We start from the raw sequence: 21129 nt of genomic DNA on the forward strand, positions 1-21129 counted from the left end.
CCTGTGACCCCATGGCGAGCTCTGCCTTGCACAAGCTCCAGGTGCTGGCCTGCAGGACTCGAGACAGGCGCCGCCTCGCAGTCAGCCCTGGTGGGTGGAATGCCCCCCTTGTTGCTGAGCAGCTTCTGGTCTGTGAACTAACACACCCACAGACTCCTTCAAGGCAAAGCCCTGCAGAACTCCTGAAACTTTCCACATCTTTTAGCCCTATTTCCCAACAGTTCCCTAACAGCTTAAGTTCCAGTTGATAATAGCAACAGTAATAATACTTCTTCCTCACACATTTTAGGTCCAAAGGATAATGATAATAATTACTACTGCTCTGACTAATACTACTAATGGGAGGAAGCAGGAGACAGGCTTACCGTGTGCCATATACTATGCCGAGCACTTCACAGATGCTCCTTCATCTAATCCTCACAGTGATTAACACCACAAAGTAGGTCCTCTGATTATCCCATGACATACATGACGAAATTGAGACCCAGAGTAGCCCAATACCTACAAACCAATAGGTGCAGAGCTGGGATTTGAACACAGCTGCATTGTCCCTCCGGCTCACACAATGTGTTCTGAGCCCACCCCTGCCTGCTTCCAGCTTTAGGCTGAGCTGTCCCTCTCTTCCCCATGTCATATGGCCTTGAATTCACCCCTCATTCTAGGTCTGTATGTATGTTAGAATATAGTTTTGACCTCATGTCATACAAACACAAAAGAACAGACACTTGAACAAGACAGAAGTTTATTTCAGAGCCATCTGGTGTAAGAAGTCAGGCTGGTGAGGTGGCTCCATGTGCCAGGAACCCAGGCCCCTTCTGTTATCCCTACGGCATTTCTCAGGTCCGTGTGGTGCCAGATGGCACAATGCCACATCCAGCGCAGCCACTGGGAAGAAGAAAGGGGCAGGGAAGAGGGCTGTCTTAACCCCCCTAAAGCAACAGTCCGCAGCCTTTTTGGCACCAGGGACTGGTTGCATGGAGGACAATTTTTCCTCAGACCGGGGTAGGGGGTGGGGTGTCTTGGGGGGTGCAGAGCTCCAGAGGTGATGCACAGTATGTTTCCTAACAGGCCACAGACCGGTCCCAGGCCATGGCCTGGGGGTTGGGGACCACAGCCCTAAAGGATACACACTTAAGAGGCCAGGCGCAGTGGCTTACACCTGTAATCCTAGTACTTGGGAGGCCGAGGTGGGCGGATCGTTTGAGCTCAGGAGTTCGAGACCAGCTGAGCAAGAGCGAGACCCCGTCTCTACTAAAAAAAATAGAAAGAAATTGTATTAGCCGGGCGCGGTGGCTCACGCCTGTAATCCTAGCCCTCTGGGAGGCCGAGGCGGATGGATAGCTCGAGGTCAGGAGTTTGAGACCAGCCTGAGTGAGACCCCGTCTCTACTAAAAAAATAGAAATAAATTATCTGGACAATTAAAAATATATATAGAAAAAATTAGCCGGGCATGGTGGCGCATGCCTGTAGTCCCAGCTACTCAGGAGGTTGAGGCAGTAGGATCGCTTAAGCCCAGGAGTTTGAGGTTGCTGTGAGCTAGGCTGATGCCATGGCACTCACTCTAGCCCGGGCTACAAAGTGACACTCTGTCTCAAAAAAAAAAAAAAAAAAGAAAGAAAGAAATTGTATGGACAACTAAAAATATGTATATAGAGAAAAAACTAGCCGGGCCTGGTGGTGCATGCCTGTAGTCCCAGCTACTCGGGAGGCTGAGGCAGGAGGATTGCTTGAGCCCAGGAGTTTGAGGTTGCTGTGAGCTAGGCTGATGCCACAGCACTCTAGCCTGGGCAACAGAGTGAGATTCTGTCTCAAAAAAAAAAAAAAAAAAAGGATACACACTTAAAAGTAACACAGATTACCAGTGTTTAACTCTTGGTGGCCAGAATTTAGTCATGTGGCAATATCTCGCCACAGGAGAGATTGGGACATAACCTGGATTCTGAGTGGCCATGTGCCAAGCTAAAGATTGAGTGTTCTGTTGCTTCACGAATAGCGGACAAAGGCTATTGGAGGGCAAGTCATAATCTCTGCAGTCACCGTTTTCATCCATGAGCCCAGGTGGCTCTTGGCACCCCAGGACCAAGCTTCTTCACAACTAAGATTTTTTTTTTTTTTTTTGAGACAAAGTCTCGCTCTGTTGCCCAGGCTAGAGTGAGTGCCATGGCATCAGCCTAGCTCACAGCAACCTCAAACTCCTGGGCTTAAGCGATCCTCCTGCCTCAGCCTCCCGAGTAGCTGGGACTACAGGCATGCGCCACCATGCCCAGCTAATTTTTTCTATATGTATTTTTAGTTGGCCAGATAATTTGTTTCTATTTCTTAGTAGACATGGGGTCTCGCTCTTGCTCAGGCTGGTCTCATACTCCTGACCTCGAGTGATCCTCCTGCCTTGGCCTCCCAGAGTGCTAGGATTACAGGCGTGAGCCACTGCACCGGGCCACAACTAAGATTTTTGTCTTACTCTTATAAGTTCTTATCTGAGGGGCCAGCATCCTGCTTTCCATGCTGGCCCCTATCTGGAGCTTGACCTCCTGCTGACACTCCCTTTGAGGCTCTAGTAGTTTTCTGTGGTTGCCATAACAAATTACCACAAAGTGGGTGGTTTAAAACAACAGGACTTCAACAGATCTTTTTGAGGGATGTCATTCTACCCACAAAAGTCTACCCTCTGGTCCCTCAAAATTCATGTCCTTCCCTTATGCAATGTATATTCACCCCATCCCAACATCCCCAGTCTTAACCTGTCATCAACTCAAATTATAAAATCTCATCTAAATACGATCAACTCTGGAAGTCCCAAATCTCATCTTCTAAATTATCTGAATCAAGTATAGATGAGACTCTAGGTATGGGCCATCCTGGATTCGAAATTCTTCTCCGTCTGTGCAGCAGCAAAACTAGAAAATAAGTTACCTGCTTCTAAAGTACAATGTAGTCTAAAGTACAGATATAGTAATCTAAAGTACAGATATAGTACCAACATTCCCATCCTCAAAGGGACAAATTGGAAGAAACAAATGGGCCATGGGTCCCAAGCAGGTCCAAAACCCAGCAGGACAAATTCGATTGGATTTCAAGTCCCGAGAATAATCTGGGCCTGTGGAAGTCACATCAGCCCTGGGCTCTGGGCTGCTTGCAAAGGCAGACCCCCCCATCAGCCCCAGCAACCACTGAGCTGCCCTTGGAGTCATTCTTCCCTTTTCTTGAAGGATAATGCATGTTTGCAGCTGGGCAGCTCCATCAGCCCATTTCCTATATATAGAATCCCAGAAGTCTAACAGCCTTCCTTTGTTTCACCCCATCTCTGCCCCCTCCCATCAAAGCTTGCTGTATTTTTGGTGGCGTAACGTTCTCCACTCTGCTGTGGGTCTTCCAAATATGTCGAAGGGATCCACACCATTAAACATGAGAATCTTCCACGGATCCTTCTTGGATAAACCTGTCTTTCTTCCTGACTTCTACTGAGATGGTTGATTGCACCTGTGAGTCACCTGCTCAATCTCAGAAGCAGAAGGCTGTGCAGCCACACACTTGGTGTTCTCTCCAGAGCATGCCTGAGCATCTTTTGCAATATGGGTAAGCTGAGAATTTTCCAAATGGTCAAGGTCTGGTTCCTATTTGCTTCACAGTTCATTCCTCCGTTTATCTCCTTCCTATTGCATTTTACTATAAGCCCCAAGAAGACACCAGGACACACCACCCATATTTAGCTTGGACATCTCCTCAGCTAAATACCCAAGTCCATCCCTTGCAAGTTCTACTTTCTACCCAACGGCACCACACAATTCAGCCAAGTTCCTGCCACTTTGTCACAAGGATCGCCTTTCCTCCAGCATCCAAGGGTGAGAATGTTCTGCCTCCGTCACGGACACTAAACATTTGCTGTACTGAACACTTGAGAAGTGGCTAGTGTGATTGAGGAACTGAATTTTAAATTGCACTTGATTTTGATTAATTTAAACTTAAACAGCCACACGTAGCTAGTAGCTACCGTTGTGAACATCACGGTTCTAGCTCCCAAATACCAACATCTTCCTGTGGAAAAAAATCAATTTTATTAAAATGTTTTATTCTACCCTACACTCCTAGCCTTTCGGGATGTTCCTCTCGTATAATATCTGATTAAGGATTTGAAGAAATGCAGTGTAGATATTGTTTGATAGAATAGGCATAAGACTGCAAAAGAAATTTTTATATGAAAGTTTATAAATCCTTCCTCCAAGGGAAGAAATATGGGCTTTCTTATACCTAAGAGTCACAATTCCTGTGCAGCAGCCACCAGCACTTGCTTTTCTCTTAAGTTTTCAGTGAGTAGCAATAAAACTCCCCTTCCTGGCAGGAAGCTGACATTTTCCAGGAAGCACAAATAACAGAACATTTTATCTGTATGTCAGTTTCATGCTCTCTGGTTTTAAACTGCAATGTTCTAAAAATTGCGTTGTTTTTCTTCTGTTGTCACTTCTCAGTTGTTCTAATGATCATTTAGTAGCTTCTGCATCACTTTCATTCTCACCAGTACATCCCCTGGAGGAGGAGGTGATAGGATTGTTAGAGGGGAAAGCCCAGGAAGTGCTCACGGCACGGAGGGAGAAAGATTTCTCATGGAGATATTAGGATATAAAAGTAAAAATTTATTTTATCTTCCTAGAAGAGAGAGAGAGAGAGTGAGAGAATGAAAGAAAGAAGGAAAGGGGGGCAGAGACCAGGGAGACGGGGTGGCATCCCAAAGAAAGAGAAGTGGGTGCTGGCAGCTAGGCCAAGTGGCTCACTGATTTTAAAGAGGACGAAGAGAAAAAAATAGTGATGGCTCAAGGGGCAGCAGGATGTCAAAGTCCAAGAGTTGGTGACCTCGCCTTTCCTTGGAGAAGGGATTATGGCAGGAGATGTGACTCTGTCCTCCAGATATGGTTGAGGCTGTAGCTCGTTCTCCTGCTGTTTACTCAGAAACTCTGTAAAAGCAGATTCTCAAAGAAACAATTTTGGAAGAGAGAGATTTAAATCTCTTTTCCATCCGTTCAGCTCTTTTCAGAAGTTGTGCAAAGCAGAACTCCTGCAGGTGCCCGTTAGCGGGAGAACTCATAGAATTGATCTTTAACCATTGGTACTGGGGAAACTGTGGGATTAGGTGTTTCCCTGTTGTTTTTGCAAGGCTGCCCCTTCAAGGATACATGCCGACATGAGGCTGCAAACTACTGATTCAGTTCTCAGTGCTTCAGGAAGGTGGTGGTTTTTCCTGGGCCGCTCGGGTGGTGAGCTCAGTGACATCAGGCAACCCAGTAGAAGAAATTTGGTGGAGGAGGTGTCCCCCAGCCTCCAAGTAGCATCACTCAAAGGATAGGTTGGAAGGAAACATTTCATTTTAAAATTCCCAGCAGGAGGTGGAGAGGGGACATGTTAGAGTTGCTGCCACTAACAGGAAGTTCTCCTTAGAGCTATACTAAACTCAGGTAGTTACTACTGAAACATTTTTCTTTCTCGTCTCTCATCAGAGGAAAGATATGATTAAGCGTCATAGTGTCCTCACAACAACAATTGCACCACCAGCAGCAATAACAGCAACCACAATTTATTGAGTACTAACTTACGTGGCGCTTTACAAGTGTTATCATCTTCGCCCTCACAATCACTTTAGTTTCTTCATTTTGAGGATGAGAGACTAAGGCTTGGAGGTGTTAAGAAGTTCAGCATCTATCCTGTGTGTGTGTTTTAACTTTTTATTCTGCATGAGTTATAGAATTCACAGAAGTTGCAAAGCTAGTATAGAGCAAAAGTGTACTTTTCACCCACTTTCTCCCATGGTCACATATTACATGATCATAGTACAATATCAAAACTGGGAATTTGACAATGTGTGTGTTGTGTGCACAGTTCCATGTTGTGTGTGTAGATTCGTGCAAACACAAATGCACTCAAGATTCCAAACTATCCTATCAGCACAAAGATCCTCCTCCTGCTACCCCTTCATGATCACACTCACTCCCCTCTGCCCTGTCCCTAACCCCTAGCAGCCACTAACTGTCATTTTAAGAATTTTATGTAAATGGAATCATAAATATGTGACTTTTTTTTTTAAGGCTAGTTAAGTGAAGCAGTGGGAGTGGAGAAGGAACAAAGGAACCTGTAACTGGTTGTGATCAATTTAGTTGTAAATACCACTGCACTTGGACCAGCTAATATATGACCTTTGGGGTTGGCTTTTTTCTTTTTTCTTTTTTTGAAACACCGTCTTGCTCTGTTGCTCTGGCTAGAGTGCAGTGGCATCAACCTAGCTCACAGCAACCTCAAACTCCTGGGTTCAAGTGATCTTTCTGCCTCAGCCTCCTGAGTAGCTGGGACTACAGGCATGTGCCACCACTCCTGGCTAATTTTTCTATTTTTAGTAGAGACCAGGTCTCACTCTTCCTCAGGCTGGTCTTGAACTCCTGAGCTCAAGCGATCCTCCCACCTTGGCCTCCCAGAGTGCTAGCATTACAGGCTTGAGCCACCATGCCTGGCCGTGATTGGCTTTCTTCACTCAGCATAAAGCCCTTGAGATCCATCTGAACTCTTTCCTGTACCAGCAGTTTTTTCTTTTTCATTGCTGAGTAAGTAGCATTCCATGATATGGATCGCCACAGTTTGTTTAACCAGGGGGGACATTTGGTTGGTTCCAGTTTTGGTCCACTACAAATAAAGCTTGTAAGAACAACTGTGTACAGGTTTTGGTCTGTTCATACGTTTTCATTTCTTTGAGAGAAATGCAATTGCTGGATTGTATTTTTAGTTTTTGTATGTTTTGTTTTTAGAAACTATCAAACTCTTTTCCAATAGCTATATCATTTTACATTCCACCAGCCAAGTATGGGAAACCCACTTTCTCTGCATCCTTTCCGGCATTAGGTGTTGTCATTATTTTTTATTCTAGCTGTTCTAATAGGTGTGTAGTGGTAGCTCATGGTGGTCTTAAGTCGCATTTTCCTAATTGGTAGTGATGTTGAACATCTTTCCATGTACTTATTTGCCATCTGTATGTTTTGTCCAATGAAATGTTTCTTCGTGTCTTTGCCCGTTTTTAACTGAGTTGCTTAATTTTTTCCTGTTGAGTTTTGAGAGTTCTTTATATACTCTAGATATGAGTCCCTTTTCATATATATGGATTGCAAATACTTTCTCCCAGTCTGGACTTTGTCTTTTTTCATCCCATTAACAGGGTCTTTTGCAGAGCAAAAAATTTTTAATTTTGATCAAGTCCACTTTACAAGTTTTTTTTCATTTATTTATTTTTAAATTTGTTGTAGAGATGGGGTCTCACTATGTTGCCCAGGCTGGTCTCAGACTCCTGGCCTCAAGTGATCCTCCCCAACCTTGGCCCTCCCAAAGTCTTAGGATTGCAGGCCTGAGACACCACACCCAAACTTCTGATTCCTCTAATGTCACCAGCAAATTTATCTGATCTCAATTTCACAGAGAAAATAGAAGGCAGCAGAAGAGAATGCCTTCAAATTCTGGCCCACTCCATGCGTAAATTACATTCTGCACTTATTCTATCTTCCTACCCACAAGAAACAAAGGAAAATGTACCCTTTATTTTATCTAAAATAAGGCCAGGTGTGGTGGCTCAGGCCTGTAATCCTAGTGCTTTGAGAGGCTGAGGTGGGAGGATGGCTGGAGCCCAGGAGCTGGAGACCAACCTGAGCAAAAGCGAGATCCCGCCTGTACCAAAAATGGGAAAAAATCAGCCAGGTGTGGTGGTGCACACTTGTAGTCCCAGCTACTTGGACGGCTGAGGCAGGAGGATCGCTTGAGCCCAGGAGTTTTAGGTTGCAGTGAGCTGTGATGACACTATTGCACTCCAGCCCGGGAGGCAGAGCAAAAATCCAGTGTTTTCTTTTATGGATCATACTATCAGTGTCATGTCTAAGAACTCTTCACCAACCACAAGTTTCCCCCCATTTTCTCCATTATCTTCTAAAAGTTTTATGCTTTACATTTAAATCTGTGATTCATTTTCAGTCAACTTTTGTAAACAGTGAGGTTTAGGTCAAGGTTCTTTTTTATTTCTAATTAAAAAAAATTTGTCTATTGTCCATTTGCTCCAGCATCATTTGTTGAAAAAGACTATTCCTCCTTCATTGAATTGTTTTTGCATTTGTTTTCTCAAAATCATATGGACATACTTGTATGGGGCTATTTCTGGGTCCTCTATTCTGTCCCATTGACCTGTGTATCTATCCTTCACCAACACCACAGAATCCTGAGCTGTATAATAAGATTTGAAATCGGGTAGAATATTTCCTTCCATTTTATTATTCATTTAAAAATTGTTTTAGCTATTCTAGTTCCTTTTCCTTCCCACAAACATTTAAAAATAATCTTTTCTATATCTACACAAAATTCTTGCTGGCATTTTGATAGGAATATTGTTTATTTTTATTTTTTTTATTTTTATTTTTTTTGGAGACAGAGTCTCGCTCTTTTGCCCTGGCTAGAGTGCCGTGGTGTCAGCCTAGCTCACAGAAACCTCAAAGTCCTGGGCTCAAACAATCCTTCTGCCTCAGCCTCCGGAGTCACTGGGACTACAGGCATGCGCCACCATGCCCAGCTAATTTTTTTCTATATATTGTTAGTTGTCCAGTTAATTTCTTTCTATTTTTTAGTAGAGATGGGGGTCTCTCTCTTGCTCAGGCTGGTCTCGAACTGCTGACCTCGAGTGATCCTCCCGCCTCGTCCTCCCAGAGTGCTAGGATTACAGGCGTGAGCCACCATGCCCAGCCAAAAATATTTTTTCTTTATGTCCTTATTCTATAAGCTTTTTTTCTAATAATTTTTTTTTTTACTTTTTAAACTTTTTTTGTTAAAAACTAAGACACAAATACACACATTAGCTTAGGCCTAAACAGGGTTAAGATCACCAATATTACTGTCTTCCACCTCCACATCTTGTCCCACTGGAAGGTCTTCAGGGCCAATAACAGGCATGGAGCTGTCATCTCCTATGCTAATGATGCCTTCTTCTGGAAGACCTCCTGAAGGATCTGCCTGAGGCTGTACACACACACACACACACACACACACACACACACACACACACACACTTTCTAAAGTAATGATAAAAAGCCAGTGTAGTTGGTTTGTTTACACCAGCATCACCAACAACAGGTGAGTAATGCCTTGTGCTAGGATGTTAAGACAAATATGACATCATTAGGCAATAGGAATTTTTCAGCTCCATCATAATCTTATAGGACCACTGTTGTATATGTGGTCCATTGTTGACCACATTTGGTGGCAAAAAATCAAACTCTGAAAAATAATTTGAAGAGGTTTATTCTGAGCCAAATATGTGTGACCAATGGCCCAGGGAACACAGTCTCAAGAGGTCCTGAGAAAGTGTGCCCAAGGAAACTGGTTTTATACATTTTAGGGACATAGGAATTGCAGGTAAAATCACAAAGCAATACATGGAAATTATACATTGGTTTGGCACAAAAAGGTAGGACATCTCGAAGGAGAGGCTTACAGGTTATAGGTGGGTTCAGAGATTCTTTGATTTATAATTGGTTAAAAAATAAAACTTAGTCTAAAGGCTTGGAACATTTTAAGTTGGGATAAGGAAGTCTGTTAATCAGAGGGCAAGGCACAGTATAATGACTCAAGTGATCTGTTAAGCAAATCGATGACCTGCAGGAGTGACAACCTTTGCTTTGCATGGCCATAGATTCTGTTAATAATTTAGTATCTTGGCCAGGCATGTTGGTTCATACCTATAATCCCAGCACTTTGGGAGGCTGAGAAGGGAGGATTGTTTGAGGACAGGAGTTCAAGACCAGCCTGGGCAACATAGTGAGACCCTGTCTCTACAAAAATAAAATAATTAGCAGTGTGTAGTGGTGCATACCTATAGTCCCAGCTACTTGGGAGGCTGAGGCAGGAGGATCACTTGAGCCTAGGAATTTGAGGTTGCAGTGAGTTATGATGATGCCACCACACTCTAGCCTAGGCCACAGAGTAAGACTCTGTTTTAAAAAAAAAAGTATCTTACTGTCACAGTCTGTTTTGTCAGTCTTATGATCTGTTTTAACATTAATGCTGATCAATTGTATCTAGCCTCTAAAAGAGCTGAAGTATAATGAGTTGTGTTTGATCTCCCTTTGCTTCATGGCTGGGAACTGAGTTTTAAGGTTTTTCTGTGGTCCCCTTGGCCAAGAGGGGATCCGTTCCGTCAGCAGGGGGGGCTTAGGATTTTATTTTTAGTTTATAAGCAGTATTAGTCATTATGCCATGCATGACTGTATTATGAATATTTTCTCTGCTTTATTGCTTGTCTTTTCACTCTTTTAATGGTGTAGTTTGATGTCTTATATTTAATGATGCCCAATTTATCAGACTTTTCCTTTAGAGTCGATACTTTTTGTATTCTGCTAAAAAGTATTTTCCTATCTTACGGTCTAGATATTCTGCTGTGTTATTATCTAGCGTTGTACCATTCACATGTAGGTCTACGATCCGTCTAGAATTAATTCTTCTGTATGAAGTAGGAATCAAGGTTCACTTTCGACATTCAATTGACCTAGCAAAACGCACTTTACTCATTGCGTTACAGGGGCTACTAGTAGGGGGGGAAGTGACTACCTATCTGCAGGTCTGTTTCTGGTCGCTGTCTTCTTTTTCATTGGTCTCTCTCTTTTTCCTTTTATTTAATACTTTTGCGGCAATATCACACTGTTCTCAATTACTATGAGTTTATCTTGAGAACTGTACGGTCTCTACGGTAAATTCTCCAACTTTGTTCTTTCCGGAAAGGCCACGGAACCCAAATCACGACCTTTCGAATTTCCCTCCGGAAGATGAAGGGAAGGAACCAAGACCGGAGGACTCTAGTCAGACCTCAGTACTGCGGGTCCTGCCTATATCTCGCGGGGTGGACTCCAACGCGCATGCTCAGCCTACATGCCGGCGTTGGACCGAGCCGCGGTCGGAGTACGTCACTTCCGAGGCGGGAGGATGAAGCCGGCTGACCATGGTGTCTGCGGCAAGCAGGTAGGGGCAGGAGGCAGCCTCTGCAGTGAGGGGAAGGGTCAGGCCTTGGGCTGAAGGGAGTTGTGGCCGGGTGAGGGGAAGCGGTGCAGTGGCCGAGCGAAGGCTGCGGGCCCCGAGGGAGCGCCAGGCCCCGGGCGGCTTCTGTGTCCCGGCGGCGCCCACCTCGGGAGCAAGACTCAGCTCGGGCGCTGCGGCGTGTTCTCTTTGGGGAGCCCGCGCCGGTCGCCGCGGTGTCGGAGTCTCGGTTTCCGCGGCCGGAAATGCGCGCAGGGTGCGCGGAGCCTGCCAGCCCTGGGCGTGGGCGGCGTGTGAGAAAGGCCGCTGCGCCCGGAGTGCTCTCGGCTCGCGCCTGTTTCTCCGTCTCTGCGTGGACGCGTCGGGAGGCCCAGCCGCGTGTGTGAGCCGGCCGGAGCACCGCGGCCCGTGGCACCTTCGCCTGCCGAGGACAGTTAGGATTAGCAAAGGAGATCCAAGCCTTCAGAGGGCAGGGGAGGGTACTGATTCTTGAGCAGCCACGAACGGCTGTTTGAGATGTCTTACTTCTCCAGTCCTTGCTCTGCCGCTTCCTGATTGTGAGACTTTGGGCAAATGTCTTCAACTCTTAGCGTCTGTTTCTTCAACTGTAACTTTGGGGACAGTAACTCCTACTCATAAGGTTGTCGTGAAGCATAAGTGAGATTGCACGTGCAAGGTACTCAGGTAGTGTCTGGCACATAATAGGCATTCAACAAATGGTACCCGTACACTTCTCGTTTCAGTTTCCGAACCTTTGGTACAGTGATTTGAGTGTTGAGAAGTTGCTTTTGAAGTAACTTTGGGCTTCATATACACATATTTGTAGTGAGCAGAATGCTTCTCTTTGGAATTGCCAGAAAGTGCTTTTCTCCAGCCTGTGTGGGGGAGAAAAAAGAGTAAGTCGGTTTCTAGAGAAGTGGCTGATGGGAAAAAAGGATCTAATCCTTAGCTCGGTGTTATAGAGTTAGGATTAGCAAAAAAAGACATAATTTTTCAGAAGGGCAGGAGGAGAACTATTTTGAGTACCCGCCAGAATGGCTGTTTTAAAAATCTTTCTTCCTCCTCACCACAACAGAATAAAGTGAGTGGTATCACCATGTGTTTTTCGAAGAGTTATGGAGGCTAAGATTACCTACAGCAAAGAAGTGGGGGAGGCATGCATTTAGACCCAGGCCTCTCTGCAAAGCCTATGCTCATTCAAGTACAAAATTGCCTTTCACGGGAGGATTGCTAGATCCCAGGCATTTGAGGTTGCTGTGAGCTAGGTTGACACCACAGTACTCGCCTGTGTAAGAAAGTGAGACTCTATCTCAAAAAGAAAAAAAAATTGCCTTTCAATGGGTCTTCGTTACATAAATTATATTTAAAAGATAATCTGGAGGCTTGCCATAAAATGATCAACATTTCAAGGCCCCCGCCCCCAATTTTTTCCTAAGATAATGATGCTTTTTATTCTCCTGAGGCTTATTATGGGAGCAAGTGGAGACGGAAGGAATAATCATAGCGGGGCCTTGGTCAGAGGTGCCCAGTAAGACTGACAGCTCTCCTTTCTGCTGGGATTTCTCAGGATGGCATTCTGCTAACCCTCAAAGCAATGTGGTGAGGCTTCCAGATTGACAGTTGACTGAAGGTTGTGTAGTCCTTAAAGGAAGGCCTTATAAAAATGGTTTTACATAAATTATGTTTTGCTGAATTAATCTTTTTTGGGAAAGAGAGGACCTTGTAATTTGTTAATTTTTTTTTTTGCGTTGCAACATTTGGAGCTTTTTTGGATCATACATTTTATTCTAGTACATTGGCTAATGGGGTAGGTTAGGGTTTCTTTTATTGTAAAACACACAGACTCTGAAAAAATCATTTATAACATTGGAAAGCATCTTTGTTCTAATTTTTTTCTGGATTGTAGATTGATTAGGGATCTGGTAGAAACACAAACAATAGTTGCCATTTGCTAATTTATGGCACATGTTGTGTCATTTATCCAATAGGAAAGTACTGTTTTAATTCCATTTTTATACATGAAGAAATTGAAACTCAGAAAGGTTAAATGATGTGTCCAAAGTGGGACAATCTAAGAGAAGACCAAAACAAATTTAAAAGGGATCTGTTGGGGAATGGAGAAGACACCAGGAAGTGGGGTAGGTGGGTGGAGGTGGTGACACTGGGTTACTGAAGAACACCAAAGTGAAGGGACATTTTCTCATTGAGGCATGGAGTTTTCTTCAGGAGGGGAAGGGCAGTTGTCTTGAAAGCTAAAGGATGTTGTCTTATTTGAATGTCCTTGGACAAAGGCAATATAGCTGGACTGAGGTCCTGTGGGTTTTGAAGCTAAGGTTTGGAACCCTGCTGCCTAAAGTAATGGATTCCTGGTGCACTTTGCTTTGGAAAAACTGGACCTTATACACAAAAGTGTGCAAGCCAGATAAGTGGGTACATGATCCCTTTATATTGAGAAAGATTCTTGGCTTTATAAGCAGATCCCTGTTTCAGGGTTCTTTTAGATAATATGTTCCTATAGTATACTTAAAATATTGGTTTTATTCAGATTTGCAACACTGTGTTGGCATAAAGCGGGCTACGTCTGTCCCCTAGTTAAGGGCATGTAATGTGCCTTCTCTATCATATACATGCCCCCTTTTTTTCTTCTTCAATGATAATAATAGTTAATATTTATTGGGTGTTTGCTATATTCCAGGCACTGTGCTAAGCACTTTACTGGATTATTCAATCATATAATAATCCTGTAAAATAGGAATTATTATCTTCATTTATAATGAGAGAAATGTGCTCAGAAATGGTAAGAAATTTATCCAAAAGGCACAGAGTTAGTAAAGGCAGAGCCAGCACCATGTCACTTCAAAACCTAGTGCTTATCTATGTATTTTATACTTTCCTTCATTTAACAGACATTTATTGAACACCTGTGTACCAGCAATGTGCTAGGTGTTGGGGATACAGTGATGACCGAAACAGGTATAGCGCCCGTCCTCAAGTTGCTTATAAGTCTAGCAAGGGAGATAGACAGTAAATAGATAATTAAAACTAAATATTAATTATGGTTATGAAACATGCTATAGAGGACAGTAGAGGGTGCTATGAGAATATATAATGGGGTCGCTGGCAGGGACAGGGAGTGGGGAGAGACAGGAAGGCTTTCCTGAGAAAACGCTATTTAGCTGAGACCTCAAGGACTGAATTGGAGTTAAATTGAACAAGGAGCTACCAAGTAAGGAAAGGGCATGTGTGAAGCCTTCAGACTAGGAGGAGCTTGTATCTTAAAAGCTTGTCTGGCCCAAAGGTGGAGAATGTTGTAAGGTCAGATGCCAAATGTAGATAGGGATCTTATCCTTAGAGCAATACTGCTCCCCACTCTTGGTTTATTTGTTTCTCAGAATGTACAATCAATTCCACAGACCACGTCTATTTTTCCAGCTCTGTCTTGGAGCCTAGTCTCCTATCGTCAAACATGTGGTTAGACCTCTGGTTCCCACAGGAGGGATTGGGGATGAGAAGAGGGATAAATACCTAAATGTGAGACTTAATCAGCAAACATTTTTTAGCCTCACTATGGTCCAAGCCCTATGTTAGCCACCTAGGATACTAGGATACAAACATGAATAAGACACACTCTCCCTCCACGATGCATAATTTAATGTTTTATTTGCCTTCCACTTAAGATACTACATTTGTTTTAGCAACATTTGTTTTTGGTTTTGTTTTTGTTTTTTTGAGACAAAGTCTTACTCTGTCACCCAGGCTAGAATGCAGTGGTGTCATGATAGCTCACTGCAACCTCAAACTCCAGGGCTCAAATGATCCTCCTGCCTCAGCCTTCCAAGTAACTGGGACTAAAAGCATGTGCTACCACGCCCAGCTAATTTTTCTATTTTTAGTAGAGACGGGGTCTCGCTCTTGTTCAGGCTGATCTTGAACTCCTGTGCTCAACTGATCCTCCCGCTCGGCCTCCCAGAGTGCTAGGATTACAGGTGTGACCCACCACTCACAGTGGTGAGCAAACAGGCATGGTCTCTGTCCTCAGGGAGCTTAAGCTTCCAATTGGGGCTGGAAGACAGAGAGGAATGAGAGAGTCGGGGAGGTGAAGTTGAAGCAGTAGGCAGGGGTTAGATCATGCAAGCTGCATAGGCCATGCCAAGGATTAGAGGCTTATTCTAAGAATGGTGGGAAGCCACTGAAGAGTTTCAGTCAGGGGACTAGCACCATCAGGTATGTGTTTATAAAAAGGTCACTCTGGCTCTTCAGTAGAAGCAGAAGTTAATGGCTTTAAGAGCTGTTTATGAGCTAGGATCCATAGTGCTTGGTGATAGGTTGGCTGTGGGGTGAGAAGGGAAGGAGGTGTCTGGGCTAATTCTTTTCTGGCTTGTGCATCTGAGGTAGGAAACCCTAGAGGAAGACCAGTTCAGTTTTGATGAAGATATCTTTGAAAGGATCCACATGGAGGTTTCTCAAAGGCAATAATATTAGAGGACTTGGCACTCAGACGAGAGGAATGGGCTGTTAAGCTTCTAAAAGTTCTTATTAGGGAGGAATATTTTTCCTGTATTGAGGGAAGCATCAAGGTGTGGAAAGCAGCTGTGAGGTGGCCCAGGACGGGGTGTAGAATGTTGTCTATATTTATGTTGGGGAAAGTTAAAAATAAAATCTCCTGCCAATCTAGAAAATGGAAAAGAAGGAAATCTTCACAAATATGGAAAAGAAGGAAAACAATCCTGTTATTGAATAAGCATTAAACCAGACTAGTATGCATTACAGGTAATCTGCTAACATAATTTCTTTCAGAAAAGAAATCCCACCATTTGTATGTAGCTGAGCAGATACAATCCATTATATACATAGTCTCAAGATTAATGGAAATTTGTCCACTTGTAAGAAAAATTGACAGCACCATTTGCTATACATGCTTTCATCGTTCATCCTAAATTCACATGGTAATTGGGGTGCTATTTGTGCTACTTAATTGCCTTTTTCTGAAGGAAAAATAAAACATCTCCAATCTCTATGATAAACAGGTAGTCAAGGCACCTAGACTAAATTTCCATCGTGATGGGGAGATGGAGGTGGGGTGCTGTCTTCCTTGATATTTCCATTTAAAAGATGGGGCTCCAGGCCCTTCAGATAAAGAATCCTGGCTTTTACTGCTGGCTAGAGCTAGCCTTTAAAAAGATTGACATATGTGCCAGATGTGGTGACTCACACCTGTAATCTTAGCACTTTGGGAGGCTGAGATCACTTGAGGCCAGGAGTTTGAGACCAGCCTGGGTAACTTAGCCAGACCCTCGTCTCTACAAGAAAATTAAAGAATCAGTCAGGTGTGGTGGAGTGCACCTGTAGTCCAAGGTAATGGGGAGGCTGAGGCGGGAGGATCGCATGAGCATAGGAGTTTGAGGCTGCAGCAAGCTGTGATTGTGCCACTGCACTCCAGCCTGGGCAACAGAACAAGACTTTGTCTCTTAAAAAAAAAAAAAAAAGATTTACATACATATCAAACGGATAGAGGAAGGATTTATAAATACTAGGTTTTTCAAAGAAATGCTGTAAGAAAAGGAAAGGAGAGAAAAGATCTCTTTCCCTTTTGGCAACAGGGAAAATTCAGTTTTAAAAAGTTGCTTACACTTAATAGTGCAGTAAAATGTTGGACTGGAGCAATGTCCACAATGCTGGACAGTATGGGGATCATTCCAGAGAAGGTTTTTAAGTAAGTTCCATGTAGTTGTTTGTGGTTAGGATGCCCTCAAGTGGTCAAATCTAGCCCATAATTTCTTTTACGTTAGTTTTTTTTTAAAAAAGAGAAACGTTAAGGATACTTTTACTTAAGATCCTGCTGATTTCCAACCAAAATTCTAGTTCCTGGTAGTTAACCCTTTCAGGGCTTGTCTTGTTAATAAGGGCATTAATATTATTAATAGACAATGTCATTTGTCACTATCCTGTTTTATACATATGAGACTTTTATTTGGTAGGTAATATTTTAATGCAGAAATAAACTCTCAATCTATTTTAGAGGGCCATAGGCATGAGGATGAAAATTGAAATTGACTTTAGGAGGCTGAGGCGGGAGGATCGCTTGAGGTCAGGAGTTCCAGACCAGCCTGAGCAAGAGTGAGACCCTGTTTCTACAAAAAATAGAAAAATTAGCTGGGTGTGGTGAGGTAGGCCTGTAGTCCCAGCTACTTAGGAGGGTGAGGCAGGAGGATGGCTTGAGCCCAGAAGTTTGAGGTTGCAGTGAACTGTGATGACGCCACTGCACCGTAACTGGGGTGACAGAGCGAGACCCTGTCTCAAAAAAAAAAAAAAAAAAATTGAGATTAAATGGGAGGTAAATTCAGCTTGGAAGGTTCTTGCCACCCACCAAGCTAGGACATATAAATTGCTTTGGATTGTACCTGAGCTTTCCCTCCCATCTTCTAAAGGTCACAGTAACCTGAGACTTGGCCACTAAACTGCTTAGTGGAGGGAGAGGTCTGCTGATGGCAGCTGAATTGATTTAACATTGCTTACTAGTAGTTTGTGCTTGCTTGCTGTACTTAGCTCATGTTTTATTAAGTAAGGTCACGTGTGTACTAGGAACACTAAATTTTGAAGGGCGATATAAATCTTTCCAGGTTTATGTGAGCAGTACTATATTAGGAAACTGCTGTTGCGTCTAAATTCCCTATGAGTATGGCATTATAATCCAGATTGGCTTAAACTGTTTGCTAAACTGAATTAAGGAAATTATACTGAGTTCCTGTTAAGCAGCTAGCTTGTTTATGTGCAGTTATTGCATGGAAGCCTTTGTATTCTTTTGGGGTTGTTAAAAGAAAAACTTTAGACAAATTAAATTCAACAGAATTTAACTGAACAAAGAACCATTTGTGAATTGGGCAGCCCCTCGAACCAGAGTAGCTTCAGAGCAACTCCAGTGCTGCCACATGGTCAGGTAATAGTTACGGACAGAAAGGGAAAGTGACATACAGAAAATGGAAATGAGGTACAGAAACAGCTGGATTGGTTACAGCTCAGCTTTGCCTTATTTGAACATGATTTGAACAGTTGGTCGCCTGTGATTGGCCAAAACTGGGCTGCAGTGATTGGCTGAGACTGGACTATTTGTTACAAGAGTAGGTTACAGTCTATTTACACATCCAGTTAGGTTACAGTTCACTATGTATGGAGAAACCTTTAGGCTGAACTTAAAATATGTAAGGAGACAGCTTTAGGTTAAATTTATTTTAACAGAGTGATTGGAACTGCATTTAGGAACCTTTTCATCTCTTGGATAGTACTTAGAGTCCTTCCTGTTTAAGGCTCCAGCTAAAGGATTGTTATTTTTTTTACATGACCCCCTATTTGATGCACTTAAGACTTAAGAATGTGGGCTTCAGAGTCTGAATACATAGGTTTGAATCTCTATTCCACCGTTTGCTAGCTATGGGACTTCAGACATTTACTCAGCAAATTAGAATAACTACCATGCTTCTCTCACAGGATTACTATGAGGATGAAATGAGATCATGACTATGGAATATGTGTAGCCCAATGTCTGGCATATTGCAAATACTAAAAAAAGTTAGTATCTGTTACTAATATTTTTCTTTTCCAATAGCTATATATGGTAACAGGCTGAAAATTAATTTTTTTTAGTGTGATTTGGACATCTGTGTACTATTGTTTGACTAAATTAAAGTTGTCATGGATATTAGAAACAGCCATAGAACAGGCAAAAGATTATATTAGAAATAAAAACATACTTCTGGTTTGAGGATTTGGCATATATAGTACTTTCTACCACATTTTCACAAATGTGAAGGATTGTGACTTTAGACCTTATAGCATTTTGTAATACATAAAAAACATCTGAAAGGAGACAGTCCCTCTTTTGCTATCAATTGCCAGGTCATTAAAGAGGGTGAGCTTTTTTTCCTCTCACCTTAACCCAGAGATTTACAAATTATGGCAAATAGCTGTTCTCATATACCTGTGTGTGCACCTCCCGAAAGCCTAATCCAGCAACTTTCACAAGAGTTATAATTCTTGTGGGCTGGTGACTCTTTGGGATAGCAATTGAGGTCCTGAAATCCCAGTTTTCTGAAAACTGTGAGATAGGAGTACAGTGAGGGAGCCTAAGGTGTTAAAGGTGTTCAGTATGCTCGTTTCACATATGCTTTTCATTTGTTCAACATTCATTCAACAAACACTTATTCCACATCCAGCTTGTGCCTGGCACGAGAAACATAGAGATGAATCAAATAGCTTTTCTTAGGCCACCAGAGAGAGACTATTTGTGGATATATTAAGTGCAATCAAGTGTTACAGGAGCTGTGGCAAGAGGAATCAGACAGTTCTGGGCTTTCTCTTGATCTAATTTCATACTTTCAGGATGGGAAACACTCACCTGAAGTAGACATGCAGCAGCAGAGGATGCTTCTTACCAGCTGTAGAACAAGTAATTCCAACGGACCCCATTCGTCATGTAACGCTTTATAGTGTATGAGGAACTGTTACCTCTTTGTCTCTTATCTCACAACTGTCTTGACATGCAGGTAGAATGAAAGTTATTTCCCCATTCTGTAGGTGAGGAAACTGGGGGTCCACGTGGTTAAGTTCCAGTGTCAAGCAGAGGAAGTAAATGGTGGCAACATTTTGACTCCAAATCGGTTGTTCTAACATTTGGGAACTATAGTGATTTGCATTTCATTTGCACTGCCTTAGTTTAAGGAATTTAGATTTATGAAAATCCAGGTTTACTAATTCACCCAGATTTAAGTGGTAAATATTTGGATTGCAGAAGGATTTTCCAGCAAAGGTAGGTATTATAACTTGGGCTGTACAGATGGGCTTCAGTGGGTTTATGGACCTTGAAATCATTTCCACAATTTTGTATATTCTTGCATTTTAGCAGAGATGTGGCAATAATCAGTTTTCAAAGGAATCTACTGAGAAAAGGTGGAGAACACCACTCTAGTAGATTTTTTAAAAAATTCAGTATATAAATTTTTAAATTATGCTACTTAATGCAATATTTCTCAGATAGTAACACTTCAAAAAATGTGTTTAAAATGAAAAACATTTTAATACAGCTTTTCCGGGAAAATGTGTATTACATTTCTTAGTATGTTGAATGTGGTAGAATATTGTTCTGTGTAGAAGCATCTCAATTAATGAAAAGCGGAATAAAAAAGAAGGTCACTTCATTGTCCAATGGTAGATAAAGAGAGATTAAGAAATTTAACTATTATACATATGGTCCCTGACATAGGGTGGTTTGCTTTAATGCTTTTTCAACTTTACAATGGTACAAAAGTAACATCCATTTGGTAGAAACCATACTTTGAGTACCTATGCAACCATTCTGTTTTCACTTTCAGCATAGTATGCAATAAATTACTTGAGATAGTCAACACTTTATTATAAAATAGGCTCTCTGTGAGATCATTTTGCCCAACTGTAGGCTAATGTAAGTGTTCTGAGCACATTTAAGGTAGGCTAGGCTAAGCTATGATGTTTGGTAGATTAGGTGTATTAGATGCATTTTTTTTTTTTTTTTTTTTTGAGACAGAGTCTTACTCTGTTGCCTGGGCTAGAGTGCCATGGTGTCAGCCTAGCTCACAACAACCTCAAACTCTTGGGCTCCAGCGATCCTCCTGCCTCAGCCTCCCAAGTAGCTGGGATTACAGGCATGCGCTACCATGCCTGGCTAATTTTTTCTATATATATTTTTAGATGTCCATATAATTTCTTTCTATTTTTAGTAGAGACGGAGTCTGGCTCTTGCTCAGGCTGGACTCAAACTCCTGAGCTCAAACGATCCACCCACCTTGGCCTCCCAGAGTGCTAGGATTACACTAGGTGTGAGCCACCGCGCTCGGCCTAGATGCATTTTTGATTTACAGTATTTTCAACTTAGGATGGGTTTGTGGAGATATAACCCACATAAGTTGAAGGGCATCTATAGTTAATTTGGTTACCCGTTAGTGTTGGGCATAGCAAGGAAGATTAATTTATCCATTTTCTTTGTTCCTTCTCTTCACTCTTTCTCATATTATCTACCCCCTAGGTAGATAATCCAGCTATTGTGGTATTAATCATTATCATTT

The 21129-nt window shown here is 42.6% G+C and overlaps 1 protein-coding gene across 1 annotated transcript in view; it reads left to right on the top strand.

Annotated features, from left to right (window-relative positions):
- Positions 1-10948: 10948 nt before the first annotated feature.
- The window catches only part of DHRS7B (dehydrogenase/reductase 7B), a 44385-nt gene continuing 34204 nt past the window's right edge, over positions 10949-21129 (top strand). Inside the window, exon 1 of the mRNA XM_045569408.1 lies at positions 10949-11020. Within this exon, the coding sequence (XP_045425364.1) occupies positions 11001-11020 (20 nt within the window). The 5' untranslated portion in view covers positions 10949-11000. The remainder of the gene's footprint in view (positions 11021-21129) is intronic.

The sequence above is a fragment of the Lemur catta genome, chromosome 15 (assembly GCF_020740605.2).
Source record: "Lemur catta isolate mLemCat1 chromosome 15, mLemCat1.pri, whole genome shotgun sequence".
Taxonomy (NCBI): domain Eukaryota; kingdom Metazoa; phylum Chordata; class Mammalia; order Primates; family Lemuridae; genus Lemur; species Lemur catta.